Source organism: Haplochromis burtoni, unplaced genomic scaffold (assembly GCF_018398535.1).
Source record: "Haplochromis burtoni strain Fernald_Lab_line unplaced genomic scaffold, NCSU_Asbu1 Contig_134, whole genome shotgun sequence".
In the NCBI taxonomy this organism is placed as follows: domain Eukaryota; kingdom Metazoa; phylum Chordata; class Actinopteri; order Cichliformes; family Cichlidae; genus Haplochromis; species Haplochromis burtoni.
The window spans coordinates 1,091,108-1,110,970 of NW_024582495.1; the positions used below are offsets into that span (position 1 = coordinate 1,091,108).

Sequence of the window (19,863 nt, forward strand, 5' to 3'; positions counted from 1 at the left end):
AATTTTTTAAAAAAGAGACGATTATGTACAAATAAAACACATTTTATTGACAGTTAACAACATTCAAATTAATTTAAAAATGTACAGGATGAATTACAATGTTAACAGGTCTCTTAGTCACATTTTAAAAACAAAAAAAGGACTTCACTAATTCTTGCTTAAAGAGGACCCACTGTGCTTCGTATTTTGAGTATTTCAGTCTATTAGAACAGCTTTGCATGCTTCATTTGAAATAATGCTTAGTGGACTTTACTGCAAGCCCTCAGATGGTCCAGAGCACCCAAAGTCCTTTCAACAGACTTCTTTCTGACCAACTGTCCTTTGCAAACAGAGGTTTTGAACAGCAGGTGGTTCAAACAGCAAATAAAGATCTTATGCAGCAGCAGCTAAAAACTGTCACAAATAAGGAAATGAGCATTTAGAGCAGTCTGAAGTCTGAGCTTTCTGCTCTCGGGATTACTTGGACTTGCTAACCTCAGTACTTCAAACTTGTTTAAGATGAGCACACCCCTTGTAAGAGTTATGTATATGACTGAGATAAAAACAGTGAAAGCATAACAGGTCCACTTTGAAGCCATTATTGAACACAATGAAAAGTTTCTGGTACTGATTAAACATACGCAGCATTTATAACACTGGATGAATTCATGTACAACTTTAACTGGTCTTTGCCAAGCATGTTAAAAAAAAGAAAGAAAAAGAAACACTTTCACAATGTGACATAATAAATAGATTCTTTGGTTTTCAATTATGGATGTTCAGGCTCACATAAAAACTTTGTTTCGGTTTTCACAAACCTCTCACACATGACTGTCTGTTTGACCTTCATGAACAGCAGCAAAAAACAAAAAAAGAAATCCCATAAATTGCACCGTATTTTGCCAGGTCACTGGGAAACTTCACGATGACCATAATTGTGACAGTAATTTTTTTTAAATGGATGAAATATCACATTAAACGCATTGATTAGAATCCATGTTAAATTCACTGAAAACATTTTTGATCATAAGCAGTTGTTTGTGTGGAACTGCAGACTAACCCTCGACGGCCATAATTAGCTGAAACGGTAAAGTTTGGGGAAATGGCAGATTTGTCAGTCATAAAAGTAAAAGTAAACCATAGCTGACAAATGTCTCAGGCAAAGAAAATATTGCCTTACAAAACTAATACATGTAAGTTCTGTAAAATCTGACATGGTAGGGAAGTAGATTTGTGAAATGTAGACATTGACTGAGCAATTCCAAGGAACTGTCCACATCCAAAAACGGAATTTCCACTTTTTTTCTCATTCAAAGCATTTGCTGCAAATCTATATATGACCCCAAACAAAATCCTTAGTTTGAGCTGTGACAGGACTGATCGAGGCAGAACACTTTGCTTTGTATTTTCATGCATTTGTGTTCTCTCCTCCGGTACAGGACATATCGCCTGCTCCATCACATGTAAAAACACTTTCCTGTTTTTTTTGATGTAGGCGAAGGCTCTTCACGTTATCCTTCATCTTGTGTAGTCAAACTTTCTAGTTTGGCTTTGGATGAGAAGATGGGGCTAATTTAATGAAAAAGAGGGCTTTGGTTGACGCTCTGTGTGCAGTACCTCTGTTCAGTTATAGCAGCTAGTGCCCACCTACACTTTGACTCTCTCCAGTCACCCAGTCAATGATAATAAATGACAAACTCATGACCATGAAGACAAATCCCAATGCAGCGAAGCATATGGCCTGCAGTAATAAAGGATAAGAAAACAACATGTGTATTAAGAACAGATAAAAGCTAATATATGGAGATTAACATGACCAAGAACAGTTAATACCATCTTTGATAGAGGTAGGATATACCTGAATCTTAGATCTTGACCGCAGGGGTTCCTGGTCTTCAGGAACAATTCGGATATAGAAAATTGCGGGTAGGATGAAAATGAGGCTGGGGGCGGATGTGGCTCCTGTAGATGATAGCACAGAATAAATAAGTGAGTTTATTTATTACACAGCAAAATCTCCAGTGTTAAATTAACACTAGAGAGTGTCTATATGGGTCCACACCTCTGAGTGTTAAATACAACACTGTTTTAAATTAACACTTTTGACAGTGTTATATGTTTAAAAGTAACCTAGTCAGTTTTGAAGATTAACAAAGACTAACACTGAGCAGTGCTGATTTTCTAACACTGGAATATTTCTAACATTTTGAGTTATTTTACAGTGTTAGAAAATCAGCACTGCTCAGTGTTAGTCTTTGTTAATCTTCAAAACTGACTAGGTTACTTCCAAACATATAACACTGTCAAAAGTGTTAATTTAACACTCAACAGTGTTGTATTTAACACTCAGAGGTGTGGACCCATATAGACACTCTCTAGTGTTAATTTAACACTGGCGATTTTGCTGTGTAGAAATAATTCATAGCATGATTTACAGATGATCTAGTCAGTATAATAAAAATATTTTACTAAACCTTTTTATACTCAACCATAAAACACATTTTTGTTCATCAAACAGCCAAGAATAAAAGGAAAATGACATCTGTTACAGTTATATGAAAAAGTCAGTTTGAATGTAGACTATGAAGTCCTGTAAAAAAAATAATTATACTCTATGTACACTATGTTGTTTAATTTCACTGAGGTTAGTAGGCATTTATTTATGCATCCATATTTTAGATGGGTTGAGGTCTGCATTTTGACTGGGCCATTTTAGTTATTTCGGCTGTAGATTTCCTGGTGTGTTTGGAATCACTGTCGTGTTGCATGAGCCAATTTGGGCCAAGCCTTATTTGTCAGACAGATGGCCTCATATTTGATTCCAGAATTCTCTGGCATACAGAGAAGTTCATGGTTGGCTCAGTGACTGGAAGGTGCACAGGTCCTATGGCTGCAAGCCCAAATCATCACCCCTCCACCACCATGCTTGATAGTTGGTATGAGGTATTTGTGCTAATATGCCCTGTTTTTTTTGTTTTTCAAATACGGCACTGTGCATTATGGCCAGATAGCTCCATTTTAATCTCATCCGTCCAAAGGACATTGTTCCAGGAGTCATTTGTTCCGACACATGTCATGTTGTTATGTTCTTTAGAAAGAAGAAGCTTTCTTCTCGCAATTCTTCCAAATGATCCATATATACATATTTTTTCTATTTGTACTAGCATGAACTTAGAGATTTATGATTTTAACCGAAGCTTGTAAAAAAAATCCCATATAGAGTCAAGAATAGCCCCAATTTCGGAACTGAGCAGCTGCATTTTTGCTGTGTAAACATACCAATAATGCCAAAGATGTCACGGATGGAGGGCACCAGGATAACAAGAAGATTGACCACGACCAGGAGACAAAAGGCAATGCCAATGTGTCTAACCCAGTGGAAAGGCTTGTCAGCGAAGAAGATCTGAAGCACGGCCTTGCGGATCTGCAGACAGTAAGAAAATGAAGAATAAGATCAGATGACAAATATTAAGACTGATAAGTAGTATTAAATGAACAGCTATTAAGAAGCTGTTGGGTAAAGTCAACTTTATCCAATCTTTTAATGGGTGTTTTCTCACATTTGCTAAAAAAAATAGTTTATTATGTTGAAAATCGAGACCTTAACATAGTTTAAAGTTTCAGGTTAAAGAGGGACATTCAGAAGCATTTTTCTACCTCTTTAACAAATAGTTAAAGGGTGGGTAAAATATGCTCAGCTGGATACTACTTTCATATTTGTATATTTAGTATTAAGCTAGCTTAACCTTTAAACTAGAACCAGCTAGCATGTTTTTGTGAAAAAACTTGGCATTACCTTTAGAGCTCACAACAAAAGCAGGCTCGTTGGTCACAGTAGTTCCCTGTTTAAACCACAACTTACCATTTTTGCAGTATGGTTTTTACGTAGTTAAGAAATAATAATACAACGTGTTAACTAGCAAGCTGTAGCTGTACAGTAGCTGATCCTGGTCACAATCCTTAAGCAAAGACTTCAAAGCTGTCACCCTCCCTTCATTTAGCTCGCTACTATGTCAGTCTCTATAATTTAACTCTAAAGGGCTTAGACTGCGCATTCTTAAAATTCCTACTAAAATGTTTTATTCCATTAAAAAATTGTCTGTCAAACAGTCAACTAATAATACTTCTTAAATTAGTTAAAGAAGGTTAAGTTAAAAAAAAGTCCTTATAGCCAATACACTCCTGAAAGTGAAAGAGTTGCTTTGGGTTTCATCGTTTCACTGTGGCACAGCACTGAAAGAGTCAAACTTTTTCAGTACATTAATTATTTTCATTTGGCAGAGCCAGTTATGTGATGCAGAGTCCACATTAGCAGTTATTGATTTGTGATGTTAGGATTTTATGGCTGAGATAGGAACACTGTTAGGAAGCAATACAGAAGTTAGGACTATAGACTGCTTAATGCTATGTGTCCTTGTGTTTACTATGAACTTGCAGCATAATTCTAACCTGTGTGAACCTGGGTAAAAGTTGTCCAAAAATATTAAAGTTTTCTCAGGCCTATCTAACAGATAAGTTTAAAAATGAAATTCTTCAAAATAACTGTTGCCTTGGAGTGCCACTGGGCTCAATACTGGGCCCAGTATATTCAGGTCAGTATAATTTACTCACACAAGGAATCATGAATCACTTCTGCCTCACTCACATGATGCCAGTTATAACTGTTACATAGACAACAGACTTGAAAACCGATTTAATAAATAGCTACAGTATCTTTAGGTTCGTTCAGATGTCAAGGGTGATTATGTTTGTTGTTTGTTTTTACTTAGCCAATGGTCTGTATATTTCTTTAACAATTAACTAATGTAGAAAATAGTCAATTACCAGACTAATTGCTGCCCTTCTGTTAGTTTTATTCAATTTTTAAAATCTATATTACTGCATTTTTCTTTGTATAATACACAAAAACTCAAAAACTATCTCTCTGTGTGTGCATGTGCATATGTCTGTGTTTTTTTGGTCACCACCTAATCTGACACGATCAAGAGCTGAACAGCCAAACCTGACTTACAGGTAAAACTTATCATGTTACCTAGCAACTACCTAGCCACATATATAGATAGTATAAAATACGGATGTAGCTTCTAGGATAAAAAAAAGAAGCATATTTTGCAGAAGTGCTTTAAGCCAATTTCTGATCTGAATGCCACCAGATGGCGATATATGTGGCTGCAAAAGACTTAGTCCTATAGTAGTCTATGGGAAAACTTCTATCTTGACCTGTGTAAAAACTTCCTGGTTCACTTTTTGGGCTCAGTCACTCATTATGGTCATATTGAATTAAAAAAAAAGTAAATCTTATTCAGACAGGGTTTCAAAATGGAGGATTATCTATTTATCTGTGAAGTTGTACAATCATTGGCTAAAAATTTGTCAATCATGCCATTACACATTTTTATATGTGGACCCACAGTCACACCCACTTTAATGTCCCTATAGCATCATATGAAAGCATATGGAAAGAATATGGAAAGTTAAGCCTTTTGCTCTCATAGTACATGTGCCCTTAAACAACATCTTGTATAAACGTTCTTCTTCTTCTCTTTTATGCAATTATTATCTTAAACTAATATCACTGATGTCTTACCGGGAAGAGAACCACAGGAACAGTCAGAGTTACAGCTACAAGCACAGCCAGGCGTACACAGAGGATCAAGACATCCAGTGGGTCCACGCGAATATAGGTGTGTAACAGCTCTGACTCCACAGCGCCTAGACACAGAGAAGCAGACAGCCTTTTACATACAGTATCTTGCGTGGTTTCCTTCTTTCACAATACTGTAAGTTAAATCTCACAACACTTCAAAGCAGAATAACAAAGTGACCATTCACTTGTATAGCCATGAAAGGTCACATCTTACCATAAAAAGTGAGGTAACCAAAAAGAGCTGTCAGCAGATACATGACAAACATGGCCAGGATGGAGATGTTAGCAACATTCTGCATGCGTTTCTTGGTGGCACTAGAGTAAAGCAAAACCGATAAATTACAATAATTTGTCTTGAAAACTTACAGTGTGAAGCAGTAAAAAAATAAAAAATTAAAACTTACTTTCGGAGCTCAGTGTAGATTGGTAGCACTTCTGGGTGGCAGACAAAGGCAAAAGCCAAAATTGGGATGGTGTATGCCGTCTACAGCCAAAACACAGCAAAGGTCAGTAACACAGTTATGGTTGCTATATTCTTAACGCTGCTGTTGACATAACACACCTTAGTTTCGTTGACTTAATACACTCCGGTGCAAAAAATATAACGTGCTGTGCAAATCATTAAATAAAAATACACATGACACAGCAGGAAACTAGGCACAGGCACCGTGAAAATGTTTGTTCACTAACCTGTGGGTTCATGGTAAATAGCTTGGAATCACAGAAGCCATCTGCTGTAGAATCAACACTGTAATGCTCAGCAGCAGTTTTGTTATGATGATCATCTGCCAGTGGACATGGGATGTTGAATTTCTTGTATATCACCTGGGGAGACATGCTCATAGCTTAATCAAAGATAAATATTTAACAGAAGCGCGGTGGGTTATATTGTATGTATCTTTAATGTCTCACCGAAATGAGAAAAAACACCATACAGGAGAGCGAGAAACCGCTGGTATAGCCAAGGTAACCTGGATCGCAATAACAGCACAATGTTAACGTTATTCATGGTCTTAGACAGTAGAGAGAAAAGGAGGCAATAATGTCACTTTAATTTAATCAATGCAGGATATGAAAACAAGGCAGAACAAAGGATAGTGTAAACATGATGCAAGTAGGGGAAGATGAGTAGTAATACTAATAATTGCAAAAAAAGAAAAAGAAAATGTGCAACAGAATGAAAAACATACCAAGGTGTTTCATGAGTGCTAGAGGAAAGATGATGAGAACACTAACTATGATGATCAAGTAGTTTCCATTCAAGAACCACTCTCTAAGAGACAGCCAAAAGAACAGATGTCAAAAAAAAAAATTAGTGTGTTCCTAAACAAAAATGAAACTGATTTATGTGACTCTAAGTTAGAAAATTGCTTTCACACTCACCCCGTGTTCTCCTGTTTACCGAAGAAAGCTTGAATAACCAGTGGGAGCTCAGACTTTACGATGAAGAGATAGCTTGACATAGCTGAAAAGAAACCAAAACAAACGTATTTTGCGTTCATATTTATATTTATATATAGTTTTATGACCGGCGTCAGAGGTAAAGGAAATGGAAGGAAAATTTACGACATTACCTCCAATGTTATGTACTGTTATGATGACAGCAGCCAGCATTTTCCCTGGGTGGCCAAAAGCCCGATTTCCAAGCTGCTCATAAGCCCGGATGCCTGAAAACACATAAACTCTGTGTATGCGTTCAAGCTATCAACATACAAATTGCTCTGTGGCTACATGCTTGGTAATTCTCTGCCTTACCCACAACTCCAGCACTTTTTAGCAGAAGATGAATTGAATATGCGGACAGAAGAGCAATGCAGACCAACAGGATTCTGAAACACATAAGACATTTACATTCTTTTAAAAAAACATATTCACAAAACTATTCTGTTACTCTGACGTTCTTGTGATTGTTGTCATTTTGTTTTTTAGTTGTTGTTTTTTCCCACTCACACAAGAGAGTTTGGCTTTGAGAGACTGACTCTCCAGTCAGCCGTTACCTCCCTTCCCCCTGCCACATAGCACAGGTCTGATCCAACCAGGCGTGTCTTGGATCTGATCAGTGGGGTCTATATTTAACCACTCAAGTCTGATTTAGAGAAGCCGCATGTGCATGAGCTCTAATGTACAATCTGACAGATCACAGTTTGCACATTAGAAGTTGTATGTAGCTGTTGATGTACACCGATAGGTCACGGACAGAAACATCAGTTATCCCCTTGCCATCACACAAACCTGCCCAAACACAAATAAACACAAAGAACAAGATGATACACACTGGTGAGGCTCTACTTCTGGCCTTATAAGGACCCTCTATTAAATATATCCCATCTGTATCTACTATTGCAAACTGTGACCTTACAGTGAAAGATAAACACAGTTTAAATAGAAAACAAAGAAACCATTCTCTAGAGAAAAGGAACAAAAATGATCTTTAAAATAAGAGAAAAGCAAAGACCGTTAGCTTCTAAGAAAAACTATTAACTCTCAGTCCTAAACAAAACGACTTCAGTTTGCAGAAACCTTAGTTGTGTCAGTCTATAGTTTATATGCCCAAATGCTCACATGATAAACAGCCCTGCTGTAGCCTCTAGGAGAGCACACATTCTACTTTACCCAGTTACTAAATATAAATCACAAGAAGCTGAAATCAATCTGCTGTAATTCAGTTTGCAAAAAAAAAAAAAAAAGACACAATTTCAGCACATCAGTGTGAGCAAATACATTCTCCTATATGAGTGGAAACACACACACACACACACACACACACACACACACACACACACACACGCATAGTGACAAAGGGCACAAAGTTCAGCAAAAACTGGGGTTTTTTCTTTGGCTTGGAGACTCACATAAAAAGCAAGATCCCTGTGTTGGACATTGCATAAGCCAGTCCCAGGATCCCACTGCCCATTATGGCATTACTGAGGTTAAAGATGGACATGCCAAACGAAGTCTTTCCCTCGAACTGCAGCAAGAGGACAACAGAGGATGCCATTTGAGTTCACAGATAGAAATTACATAGTATTTACTGTATTTCAGTTTACTAAAACAAAGAAGCACTCACATCTGTAAAGTGGGTTTCTTTCTTTGCACCAGGTTTATGTGGGAGAAACTCCTCCTGCTCGGCCAAGGCATCGATTGGATCAAACCTGCAACCAAAGATTAAAAGTGAGCTAAAACTAGGAAGTAGAATGAGCTTAAAAAGCTGTAAAACACTCACATTTGGTAGACGAAATTTAGAACGTCCCGAGTTTAATTTTGACCCGATTGGTGTGATAAGATACACCCAATCAGTCCCTAAGTCTTACCCATCGTCTTTGCTGTGTCCGTTCATCTTCTGAAGCTCCATTTTGGTTGGGTTGGTTGATGTAACTGCTGAAACATATTCACATAAAAAGTATTTGCCTAAATTTGGAAATATTCATGCTAGCAGAGGGTATGATGACAACTCTAGTTGTTTTTACTCTGCATACATAACATTCCAACATGGTCCATGCACCAGTCTTCTCAACTTTCCATTATTTATGAAAAAACAAAAATGTGCAGGTTGACCTCGTCGTGTGCTTTTGTACATTGCGTCTTATACATTTTCTATGATATATGTTGAAGTTGTTAGATTTAATTCTGGCTTCCTAAAGCAGACTTTGTTGTTTAATTGTATGGTCGTTTTCTGGAGGGAAGATATGGTTCCTTAAAAAAAAACAAAAAAACCCAAAAATAACTGAGAATGAAGGAGTTGCTTGGGAATGTACTTTTAAAGAGAAACGACTAGATTGTTGTTCTTGCAAAGGACAAGAAAAACTTAACAAAAATCCTTGTAAACTCTTAATTTGAAGTTCTCCTTCCTACATAATATATATAGATAAAGTATAAATGACAGCTAAGTTGATTCACAAAATAAAATTCCCGGGAAACTGGCGGTTTCACGTAGGGCGCCATTCAATTTTATCCTTGTGTGTAATTAAAGGCTTTAAATAACAAATGTTGTTGTAGGACTTATGTTGCTCTAATCTGCCATGAGCCACACAAAGCTGGCATAGAGACACTGCACTGGGAATTAGCGTAGGTCTGTGCTCCTGCCACAGGGTCATGAGATACTTCTCCTCTCTTTCAGCCAAACTGCTCTCAGGGTTTTCACATCTGACCCCTAAGGTCAGTCTTGCGCTACATTTTGCCATTCCTTAAGAGTTTCACACAAAACTGGAATTTCACATGTCCTACGCTCTGCACTGAAAAGGCCTGTAAACGTGTAATAAACCATACACCTCTGAGCTTGATAGCAGTGGGCAACTGAGATAAACAAAGGACTGCTGTGTAAATGGCGCTTTTTAGTCTAAATACAGAGTAGCTCTTTCCCTGCTCATTGGCCTCAAGTCAGCTTTGGTTTGAGCAACTTTCTTTAGCCACATACCCACTAACTTTCCCATGGCCCATAGCCAACACACACAACCAACAAACCAACGACTAAATGTCAGGGACAGGCTTTCAAATGGTGGGGGAAACCAGCTGTTCAATTTCTGGTATCTTCCCTTAACAAAAATTTGTCTAAATTAGTTCATGACTTACCACAAAAATACATTTTTAACTCAAAATTTAAAGACTTTTTTTTTAAAGTTGCAACAAGCCTTGTTGCAAAAGAGTGTGCGAAACCCAGCGCACCAGCTGCTTGTTTCACATTTTAGTTTTCACTGGCCCTCAGAGCAGCTTTTCCACAGAGTGGGGAAAAAGCTCATAACAAGAAAAAAATACTTCTGAGTTTTTTGTCCTAATTTTTATTTTACACCCAAGCTTCTCCTCTGCAGGGAGTTCATCTTTTAGTAATTACTAAATATGTTTAACTGATACATGAACCCATCTATGGACAACCTTTATGATGAGAAAAATCAAAACATATCAGGTTAAACATGATCATACATATATATTACTGTATCTTAGTATCCAGCAGTGCTACCACATGGCTTTTGTCTGATGCAAGACCAGCTCACTATTGACAGTTAGCCCTTCCCTTCTGTTCAACATGTACAAGGAACTTACTTAAAGGACACGCATTTGTGCTCCAACTCACCCTTGCGATTCCCACAGAAAGCTAGGTTTCTTTTCTGAATATTAACAGAATAAATCCTTGTGTAGATTCATTCAATTTTCAGACTTCTAGTGGTTCTATGTAGCTTTGTTCTTAGGAGTCTCACCAAATCTTCTTGATAGTAAGGAGAGGAGAGAGTGAGAGAGATTAGTCAGGCTGGGAGGGAGAGCTGCAGGAAATGGGAACACCCATACTTAACCCTTTGTTAAACCAGCAACACAGGTACTGCTGACGTTGGAGAGGCTTTGTAGGGATCCTCTCACCAGGTGGTTGCAGTGGAAAGGTGTGAACAATAGTGGGTATAGCAAGGCAATAAATCACATGTGAATTTCACAGAAAGTCAGTACTTCAAACCTTCCACTAATCCCACATACTCATTATTCAGAAGGGCTTCTGGTCTTTAAACAAAAGCTCAGCCGTATTATTGCAGAGTATGCAAGCAGAAAGGTGGGTGTCATCTCTGATGGGTTTTATTATAGCTTTAATAGATATTCACTAACAGTTTTCCTCCCCTCTGGAAGTCATGCAGATTGTAATTAGCTTAGGAGATAAGTGCTTATTTAAGACTGATCACATGTGGCGGTGCTTAAGAGTGGATTTGTTGTGTGTGCGCTTGATTGAAAACAAACCCTGAGACCTGAATTCAAGCGTTACCGGAAAAGAGCACGTCATTAAAACATGACACATTTACAGATCTTTCAAAGGTTCTCACACACTTCAAACACCTCAGAAAGGCGAATATTTTCACTTTGATCAATAACAGAAGACATCCCTGTCATTTATACATGTATGCAGTGATCAGCAAATTTACTGGATCACCACCAAATGGAAGGTTCATAAGAAAGCTAACCTAAACTAAAACGTAAAGACAAATGTGTTTCTGTAATGTGTTAATCCACCTGTATGCACAAGCTCTAAGATCTAAATCATATATTTAATGCTAAAATTCCATTATTGCTGTTATTAGTGAATTTTCAAATTTCACTGTTTTACAAAACAGCTGAAAAGTAGTATGCTTTTTTTTGTTGATTTTTATTTTTTATTTTAGTAAAAATGCCAAACTGCAGTTATTTATTCACATTCCCGAAGAGATAAAATTATGTGGTTTAGTATTGCTTGCTTGGTTGAATGCTCAATTAATTTCAGACTTTTCAGAGAAGTCCAATGTGCCGGCTCAAATTTGGGTATAAAAATGTGAATTCAGTTTGTTATATTCTTGATAAATAGCACTATAACTTCTTAGTTTTAAGGAGATTTTTGAGAGATTTCTAAAAAATGTTTTTATGACAGGCGGTCTAATACATTTGTTAAGCACTCTATGTCACCTAAATGAAGTAATGTAAAGATATTTTGAATGTGGTCTAGGTGTTAGAAATGTCATCTCCTAAGAACTGTTTCAGTTGGTTGATAAGATTCAATGTAACTGGCATACAAGCTTTACATGAAGAAACACCCACATTTCTTTATCTCACCATGACACACACACGTGTTGGAACATATCTGTTATATAAGTTCATATCTTCTGATGATGCACACTGCTTTGTTTTAACATCTCTGAATGACTTGTTTTTTGCATATTAAGAAAGCTGGATAAAACAGACAAGGTCACTACTTTTTAGAGTAAAGAGCAGGTTAGAAGATCAGAACAGTAAACGAAAGCAATGAATTTGCGTACAAATACAGTGAGTGTTATCTTTGTAGTGAACAGAGCAACTATTATATTTGATGTAGAAAATGCTCCGTGAGGTGACATTCTGTGCTGGTAAAATCATGCCCTGAGCATTTAACTTTGTTTCTTGGGACAAAAAGTCAAGCAAGCATCTGCAGCCGAGATGATCTCTCATTTCATCTAGTCATTTAAATTTCCTCTGTGCTGTGACAACGACCAACATGTGCGCAGATGACAATAGAGATACAACCTCATCTGAAGGGTTAAAGCAGAAATGTGCAAATGTTATTTGTTTTCTTGTTTCTGTAATGAATACTAATAGTCACCAGTAGCTATAACAGCAATTTGCTAGACATCTTTTGCCGTCTTGGAATGGGAAGTCGTGCAGCTCACGTCTCCAGTCTTTGTACTCACCTAATTACAGTTAGAAGGAAGATGAATGTATTCTGTCCAGAAAAAAGTAACAGGATAAAAGTTCAAACTTCCTTGGTTCAAGTCCAAAAGCAGCTTTTCACAAGGTCATGAGCTCCTCTTTGGCTCTAAGAGCAGAGGGGGAAAAAAAAATGGGGGAAGGAGCAACATTGCAAATGCGCGCGTAAAGAAATTTCCTCTTCTCAGGAGCCAAGGCACTCCCACACTGATCAGGGTATGTGCTGTTACTTTATGGAGCATTTGGACATTGATACTTTCTGTTCTACTTCTTTTTTTTCTTTTTTTTTTAAAAACCTACGGAATGGTTTGCCACATTGAAGTAATATTTCTACTGTGAACCCTAAAACTGATTGGTAAAAACACATCTGATACCAATTTAAATACTCCACTTCCTGGCCTGCATAACAGTTGTTGTAATACGGTCATGCAGCTGGTAGTGTGAATAACACGTGCTTCTGTGGAAAGTTACATTTCATTTCAGCAATGCATCTACTCACTACTGTTGCCATCTAGTGGGTAAAAACATATTTTTTAATGTTAGGAGAGTCAAGAGTCAGGGGAAAGTAAAGAGATCTGGAGAACATGCAAACTTCATACAGAAGAAATTTGAATCCAGGACCTTCTTGCTGTGAGGTAACAGTGCTAACCACCAACCTAAGTGCACAAAAAATTATAACTAACATCTTAAAACGCATACATATTATGTGACACAGAAACTAAAATGGTGTTTATACACAGGCCTGTCGGACTACGACTATCATCTTTCATTAATTAATACAAAAAAGGTAAAAGGTCCTTTAGCCCAAAGGTAATGTGCTCTAATAGTTTGTTTGGTGCAACAAACTGTAAAAAACAAAAAAACAAAACAAAAAGCATTAGTAGAACTATTTTTGTAATAATATATAAAGAAGGAAAGTTAATAATCCTGAAATTGTTGAAGCTGAAGCTTAAAAAAAGCAACAAACCCAGCCATGAGAAGCCATAAGCCAGAGTAAGCACACCCATTGTGCCAGTCCCAAGCCTGGATAAGTGGGAAGGGCTGCGTCAGGAAGGGCATCCAGCGTAAGAGTTTTGCCATACCCAAGATGTGGATCATCAATAAGACTTCCACAACATTACCATAACAGTGCTGTTGACCAGCGGGTGCCAATGGCCAAGAGGAACAGTGGGGGAAGGAGTGTTCAGAGATAGCAAGAGAGACATAGGACTGTGGTGTTAGAAGAGCTTGTTAGGAATAGGGTGAGATGGAGGCAAAAGACCCAGCCTAAAAGGAAGAAAACATCAAATTACCCCAAATGTTTCACTAACCAAGTGAATGTGAATAAGCAGAACCTTTAATCAACAAATCTAATCTGCTCACTTATTTCAGCGTTTAGAACAAATGGAACCAAATTCAAAGTAATATAAAACTACTGTGTTTTATTATTTTGATATGAAAAAGAAAAATACAACAACTACAACATACAACTATGACAAATGTTAAAACAATTGTTGCTGAAGGATGGACCTTAATGTAAACATGTCACTTTGCTTTGTCAACCCATGCAAAGAAATTGCATCGAGCCTCAGGGTTGGACGCATGTCCCTGAGGACGTGCACACACAAAAAACTGTTTGCCCATGTTTGGCCCCTCCTTTTTTACAGTACGAAGAACACATGGTTCTTCGTGGACCTTGCAGCACGGTGGGGCAGGTGGTCCACGAAGCACCGACTTCCAAAACACTGACGATGTCCCTTTCTTTGCATCTGACTGCGTTACAGTGGGCTGAGGGATTGAATGTTCTGTGTTCATATGTTGGTCAGTATCAGCTGTGGAGCACTGCTGTGATGAACCGTCAGAGATAAGCTCAGGACCTTCAGATTTGGTGTCTGCGACAGAGAACACTTCTTCAGTTATGGGTGGTTTGGCAGCTTCATCCAGATTTAGTGGTTTTTCACACTGGTTAACGTTTTTGGTTTTAAAAAAGGCAAGGAGGTTGCCCTTAGGCTTTGAAGAAGCATTTACCGTCTTAGTCTTTTTTCCCTTTGGGGCAACCAAGTCAGATGTCAATGAACGTTTTTTAACAGAGATGTTTGCAGCTCCAGAAGGATTTAAATTTTCTCTCCTTTCCTCCTCTTCTTGAGAACCAGGCAATGTATTTTTCTGCTCAGATTGGGCTGATTTTTGGTCCACCTTAACGAGGAAGCGTGAGAGTTTCTGCTGTTTACCTGCAAACTCTGGCAGGTAGCGAGTACAGAAGGGGGGAGGCTTTGGGCTAGAAATGAGTGAACAGCTCAGCTGCCCCCAGACAGGGCAGTGGTCTGAACCCTCCACCTCTGGCATGATGTCGGCTCCCACGAACTGCTCCTTGGCAAGCTGGCAGTCAGCAAATATGTAGTCAATGCGTGTTCCATAGTTGGTCTGCCGAGCTCCAGTGAGAGTAGACCAGCATGTAAAGGCGTTGATGCGAGTTGGGTGGAAAAAGCGAAAGGTATCCACAAATTTCCCACCGTGGAGTGGATCTGTTTCTTCGCATTCTTTGTCATGTTCCTCCTCATCGCTCCCTTCTTCCTGTTTGTCACTGTACAAAAAGCCATTCAGCCATTTCCTCCCAGGGTTTTCGCCAAAATCATCCTAAATAATGAAAGTTTCATTATTATGGATAATAATGTAGGAACATCTGTCATTTTATGTAATATTATTTCAATCCTCTACATTAAGGTCACTTGTTGATCATTGCTTTCTTGCTGAGACAGATTCCACTCCTGTGTCTGTTCATTAAATAGGAAGCTGTAGGTAGAAGTCATTTTTCATGTAGCATATAAGGTTTGGGGGAGGGGTTTCCCCACTTCCTGTTTTTGTGTAATTTAATACAGTAATGAAAATGTAAACCCCATGAAATAATAGCAACAGAACCACCTTTGGCAGCAGTAACTTGAAATAATCCTTTCATATATGGCTTTATTAGTCTCTCACATTGCTGTAGAGGAATTTTGGCCCACTCATATTTATAGTATTGCTTTAATTCATTGAGGTTTGTGAGGATTCATTCATGTAGAGCTGTGTTAAAAATCACACCACAGCAATTAAATTAGGTTGAGATCTGGACTTTGGGCCACTGAAATGGCTCAATCTTCTTTCTTTTTCAGCCATTATGTTGTAAATTTGTTGCTATGCTTGGGATCACAGCCCTGTTACATGCCCCAATTTCTGCCAAGCTTTCGCTGTCAGATGTGTGGCCTTGCATTTGACTCTGGCATACACTGGTATAGAGGGGAGTTCATGGCAACTCAATGACAGGTGCACAGATTCTATGGCTGCTAAAAAGCCCAAATCATCACCCCTCCACCACCACACTGATGACAGCTGGCGTGAGGTGTTTTTGCTGATATGCTGTATTTGGTTTTCTCCACATATGGTGCTGAAGGACACGTTTCAGAAGCCTTATACTTTGTTCAGAACTATTACATAAACCCATGTTGTGCTGTTAAGTTGGTTTTTTTAGAGAGAGAATAGGATTTCTCTTGTAAACTCTTCCAAAAAAGACACACTTGTTCAGTCTTCTTCTAATTCTATTGTCAAGAATTTTAACAACCCAACTAAAGCCTGTAGAGTGTCGCTCATGGGTTTTTACAAATTCTTTGAGCTTTACAAGTGATTGAATTTACTGGAATGGCCATTCCTGGGAAACCTGAGCCATTGTGTAAACACCTGAAGGCCCCAGACGAAACAATTTTCCACAACATGTGCTTTGATAGAGCAGGACGAACCTTCTGATTAATCATTGTTCAAGAAGCTGGCTGCTATTTCCCCTCTTAAATCCTATGGAAGCAGTAAGGCTGTTCTTAGTTTTCACAGGATTCTAGATATTTAAAAAGTCTATATACTACTATATACATGCATGTAGAGTGTGCGGTGTCGCTCATATATACATACACACATATTATATGTGTGTATATATATACATACACACATATTATATGTGTGTATATATATACATACACACATATATATATATACACACACACATATATATATACACACACACATATATATATACACACATATATATACACATACACATATATGTTATATTGGTATTTTACTTACAATTTCACTAGGGTCACAGTGATCTATTGGTCTATGAGATGTATTTATGTCTCCTAAAACAATCACATGGCTGGAAAACAGAACATAAAAAAGCTTAACTCATTATCTACATACATTTGTAGAATTTAAAGAACAATTTTAAATAATTTCTCAAATGTGTGATAAATAAAATATTTCTCATCATCATCATTGCTGTCCAAGAATTGAGATTTTATCAGAATATATATAAATGTTATTAAATTAAAGCTATGTAACCATGAACACAGAAGCAGCTATTTTCTAATATACTGTTTTATTTGTACTAACTTACAATTCAATAAAATTGTAAACACCAGATAGTGTTTAGCCTCATTTTACATACAGCAAAACATGTGGCCCACTGCCAAAACTCAAAGACGTAATGATTTACTGGAAGAGCTGCGTTGTTCAAAATTAGCACAGTGCCTTAGAAAAACATCTGTAGCGAAACCAGGATACACCTGCATCTCTTGTAACGACAATGTTTTGCTCAGCCAGTGAAACATTATGAATTTCTCACCTTCCATCTTTAAGCACAGCTTCAGCTCGACTCTGAAGTAAGTTGTAGAACTGTAGTTTGAACCGCTTTCGCTCTGGCTTTTCTGGGTCAGCCCTCGGACAGTATACGTTAATAACAGTAAGGGTTTTCTCTTTATCCTGACATCTGTTGGGATAAAATAAAACTCAGTCAATAAAAGGCAAGCACAAAGTGGGATTCCCCCACTAACTGAGAAGAATTGAGAATTTTGAGGAGAGAAACATAAAAATTGCTGATTATTTGTTTTCAAGTGCCACATGTAAACAGATAAATATGCCATGCAGCACACTTAAAACAGGAGCCTTAACATATGATATCTCCTCTCACTTTATTTTGTGTTGTGTGATTACAGCACGGCCTTCATTGTCCAACAGCTGCAACTCCTCACTTGAAAACTCAGTATGGTCACCATAGCATCCAACAGCATCTTTGTGGTTGACCAGCAGACCTGTGAGGCCCTCCTCAGCAGCAAATGGAGTGGCCCTGTCCTTACAGTAGGTGGCAACACCTGTGCACAGCGGCAATGTGAGGTGAATTGGGTGTAATGCAGTTTTACGAGGAGATTTTTCAGTAAAGTATAAATGTGGCATTATATTTTAGAAGACTGCACTTTCTTGAATGTTGGCACTTAATATAACTGGATGATAATACACGAAAAAAAACAAACACTTTCAAGGCTCACAGACGCAAAATGAACTGTTATATAACTTCGTATTGAACCTGAGTAGCCACTGCGCCCTCGGCTGTAGCTGAAATAGGAGTTGTATCCGTCAACAATAGCAATCCTTTCATCTAGCAAGTCTCCTGTGGAGGAGAAAGTAGGGGTTAACGTTTTTATTTTCATACAGTTTCATTCTAACTGTGGCGCCTTGCACGATGACAGCTCCCGCGTGTTCAAACCAGCTATTGCTAATCACTTACGCGTCACTTTTGTCTCCTGAATACAAATAACATCTGCGTCCAGGGAATCAAGAGCCTTTTTTATGCCGCCTCTGAAGGCCCTAATGCCGTTTATGTTCCAAGTAACGACCTTCATTTTGTAGCACTGCAACTGGCTGGAGCGGACACACCGCTCCAAACAGCCACAATAATGTGCACATCCGGAAGAAAAGCGGAAGGCAAGAACGGTACGACCGGAAGTGTTTTCACTCACTGATTTTTCTTTTTTTAAATTAATTAATTAATTTACATTTTTTTAATTTCAGGGTTTAATGTTTAACTCACACGCCCTGTTAGAAACAACTGGCCCAAACTAGCCATATAATAAAAAATAAGGTTCTTAGTGAGGTTGTATTGCCTCGTTGCTAAGCTAGAGGGTGTCCTCGTGCCTTGGCGGTTTCGGCGCGCGTTTGACACCCGACCTCGGGAGGAGAAACGGGTGGAGGAACTGGTGGGAGGAAGGGAAACTGCTGCTGCCGCCGCTGTTGGTATCCTTGGCTGTTGTTTCGTAATTAGCAACCGTTGCTTTTAAGAGAGACAGCTCCATTTGGACGTGCAAGGCTAACGTTTGCGAGCAGCCACCGAGTGCCATCTTTGGGATAAAGCCATAGGGTGAGTATGTAGGTAGGCTAATGATGGCTGTCCGGCTAATTAGCTTGCCTGATAGGATCCGGCTCTTGTTACAACAGTGTTCAAGCCCCGTTAGTTAGTTAATCGGTTAGACTGTTGGCGTCCGTTCGGTTAAGGCTATGTAGGAAGGTGAAATTGCAAAGCTAAGAAGCTATCTAGCTAGCGAAAGTCCGTTTCGCTATTTGCATCAGCGTAAGATTAAACCTGGTGCTGCTAGCTGTCTCTAGTTGTGTCATATTTCCACGTTACTCCACTGTGGTCTTTGACTACTGTCAATATGTGTTTTATCTGATTAATAGCCTCTTGCTTTTAAACATAGCGAATATTCTCAATTGCAAGCTCTTAGTGCATGTTCACGGAGAACCGGTTTCTTGGCGTAGAGGAAGCAGATGCTTGTTTCATGACTAACTCGCAGCTACATCCTTTGGCACGGGACGACCAGCGGCTGGTGTTTCCATCTTCGGTCAGACAAGAGGACACGAGTAAATCGTGGGAATCTGCCCCACCCAGGCCGGTCGAAGTAAACATATGTTGTTTCCGCGCCTTGGTCGTGTAGCAGCTGTTTCAAGTGTTTAGCAGTAATTTGCGTAGTGTGAAAGATGAAGACTGGTCGATGCTACTCTCATAGCATCAGCATCCTCTTGCATTTAAGTTTAAGCCTGTTTTTGTTAATTATGGGGATGTGAGGAAACCTCAGTAATCAATTTGTTTGTTTTAGGTCTAAATCGTTTCTTAGACGGTGAAAAACGGTTTCTTGATTTATGTTTTTGCATATTTGTCAGACTTATATGTTTCAGATCAAACACATTTTAGTATTAGCCCCCCCCCCCCCCCC

The 19,863-nt window shown here is 38.5% G+C and overlaps 3 protein-coding genes across 7 annotated transcripts in view; 1 reads left to right on the plus strand and 2 right to left on the minus strand.

Moving 5' to 3' along the window:
• Positions 1 to 26: 26 nt before the first annotated feature.
• slc38a5b (solute carrier family 38 member 5b) lies at positions 27 to 13,084 on the minus strand. Of its 4 annotated transcripts, none has more exons than XM_042224299.1 (16): positions 12,796 to 13,084; positions 8,938 to 9,001; positions 8,694 to 8,778; positions 8,479 to 8,594; positions 7,382 to 7,455; positions 7,201 to 7,293; positions 7,010 to 7,091; positions 6,817 to 6,899; positions 6,539 to 6,597; positions 6,317 to 6,451; positions 6,031 to 6,110; positions 5,841 to 5,941; positions 5,567 to 5,691; positions 3,259 to 3,403; positions 1,838 to 1,941; positions 27 to 1,720 (listed from the first exon to the last, which is right to left on the minus strand). In XM_042224299.1, the coding sequence occupies exons 2-16, from the start codon at positions 8,976 to 8,978 to the stop codon at positions 1,616 to 1,618; spliced, it is 1,428 nt and encodes a 475-aa protein (XP_042080233.1). In that variant the 5' UTR covers positions 8,979 to 9,001; positions 12,796 to 13,084; the 3' UTR covers positions 27 to 1,615. The 4 variants fall into 4 exon arrangements, with proteins under 4 accessions (XP_042080233.1, XP_005930775.1, XP_005930774.1 ...); XM_005930713.3 differs by having other exon boundaries at positions 8,938 to 9,004; positions 12,796 to 13,083; XM_005930712.3 differs by lacking the exon at positions 12,796 to 13,084 and adding an exon at positions 10,695 to 12,779.
• A 1,131-nt stretch (positions 13,085 to 14,215) lies between these two features.
• Positions 14,216 to 18,605, minus strand: apex2 (APEX nuclease (apurinic/apyrimidinic endonuclease) 2). The gene is made up of 6 exons (XM_005930715.3): positions 18,381 to 18,605; positions 18,180 to 18,263; positions 17,787 to 17,967; positions 17,442 to 17,585; positions 16,904 to 16,973; positions 14,216 to 15,427 (listed from the first exon to the last, which is right to left on the minus strand). The coding sequence occupies exons 1-6, from the start codon at positions 18,493 to 18,495 to the stop codon at positions 14,336 to 14,338; spliced, it is 1,686 nt and encodes a 561-aa protein (XP_005930777.1). The 5' UTR covers positions 18,496 to 18,605; the 3' UTR covers positions 14,216 to 14,335.
• Positions 18,606 to 18,769: 164 nt separating this feature from the next.
• zgc:162200 (uncharacterized protein LOC558638 homolog) overlaps positions 18,770 to 19,863 on the plus strand; it is a 21,279-nt gene continuing 20,185 nt past the window's right edge. For both annotated transcript variants that reach the window (XR_006054795.1, XM_005930714.3), the window contains exon 1: positions 18,770 to 19,010. The gene's annotated coding sequence lies outside the window, so the exon portion shown is untranslated. The remainder of the gene's footprint in view (positions 19,011 to 19,863) is intronic.

Excerpts from the sequence above, each read along its gene's own strand:
- slc38a5b (XM_042224299.1), bottom strand. The coding sequence starts at position 8,978 with ATGGAGCTTCAGAAGATGAACGGACACAGCAAAGACGATGG. Across the intron at positions 6,900-7,009 it reads GGTAAACAGGAGAACACGGG|AGAGTGGTTCTTGAATGGAA; the intron begins GTGAGTGTGAAA and ends GCTGTCTCTTAG. Across the intron at positions 1,942-3,258 it reads TGACATCTTTGGCATTATTG|GAGCCACATCCGCCCCCAGC; the intron begins GTATGTTTACAC and ends TATCATCTACAG.
- apex2 (XM_005930715.3), bottom strand. The coding sequence starts at position 18,495 with ATGAAGGTCGTTACTTGGAACATAAACGGCATTAGGGCCTTCAGAGGC. Across the intron at positions 17,586-17,786 it reads ATCACACAACACAAAATAAA|ATGTCAGGATAAAGAGAAAA; the intron begins GTGAGAGGAGAT and ends TTATCCCAACAG. Across the intron at positions 16,974-17,441 it reads GCTGTGCTTAAAGATGGAAG|CCATGTGATTGTTTTAGGAG; the intron begins GTGAGAAATTCA and ends TCTGTTTTCCAG.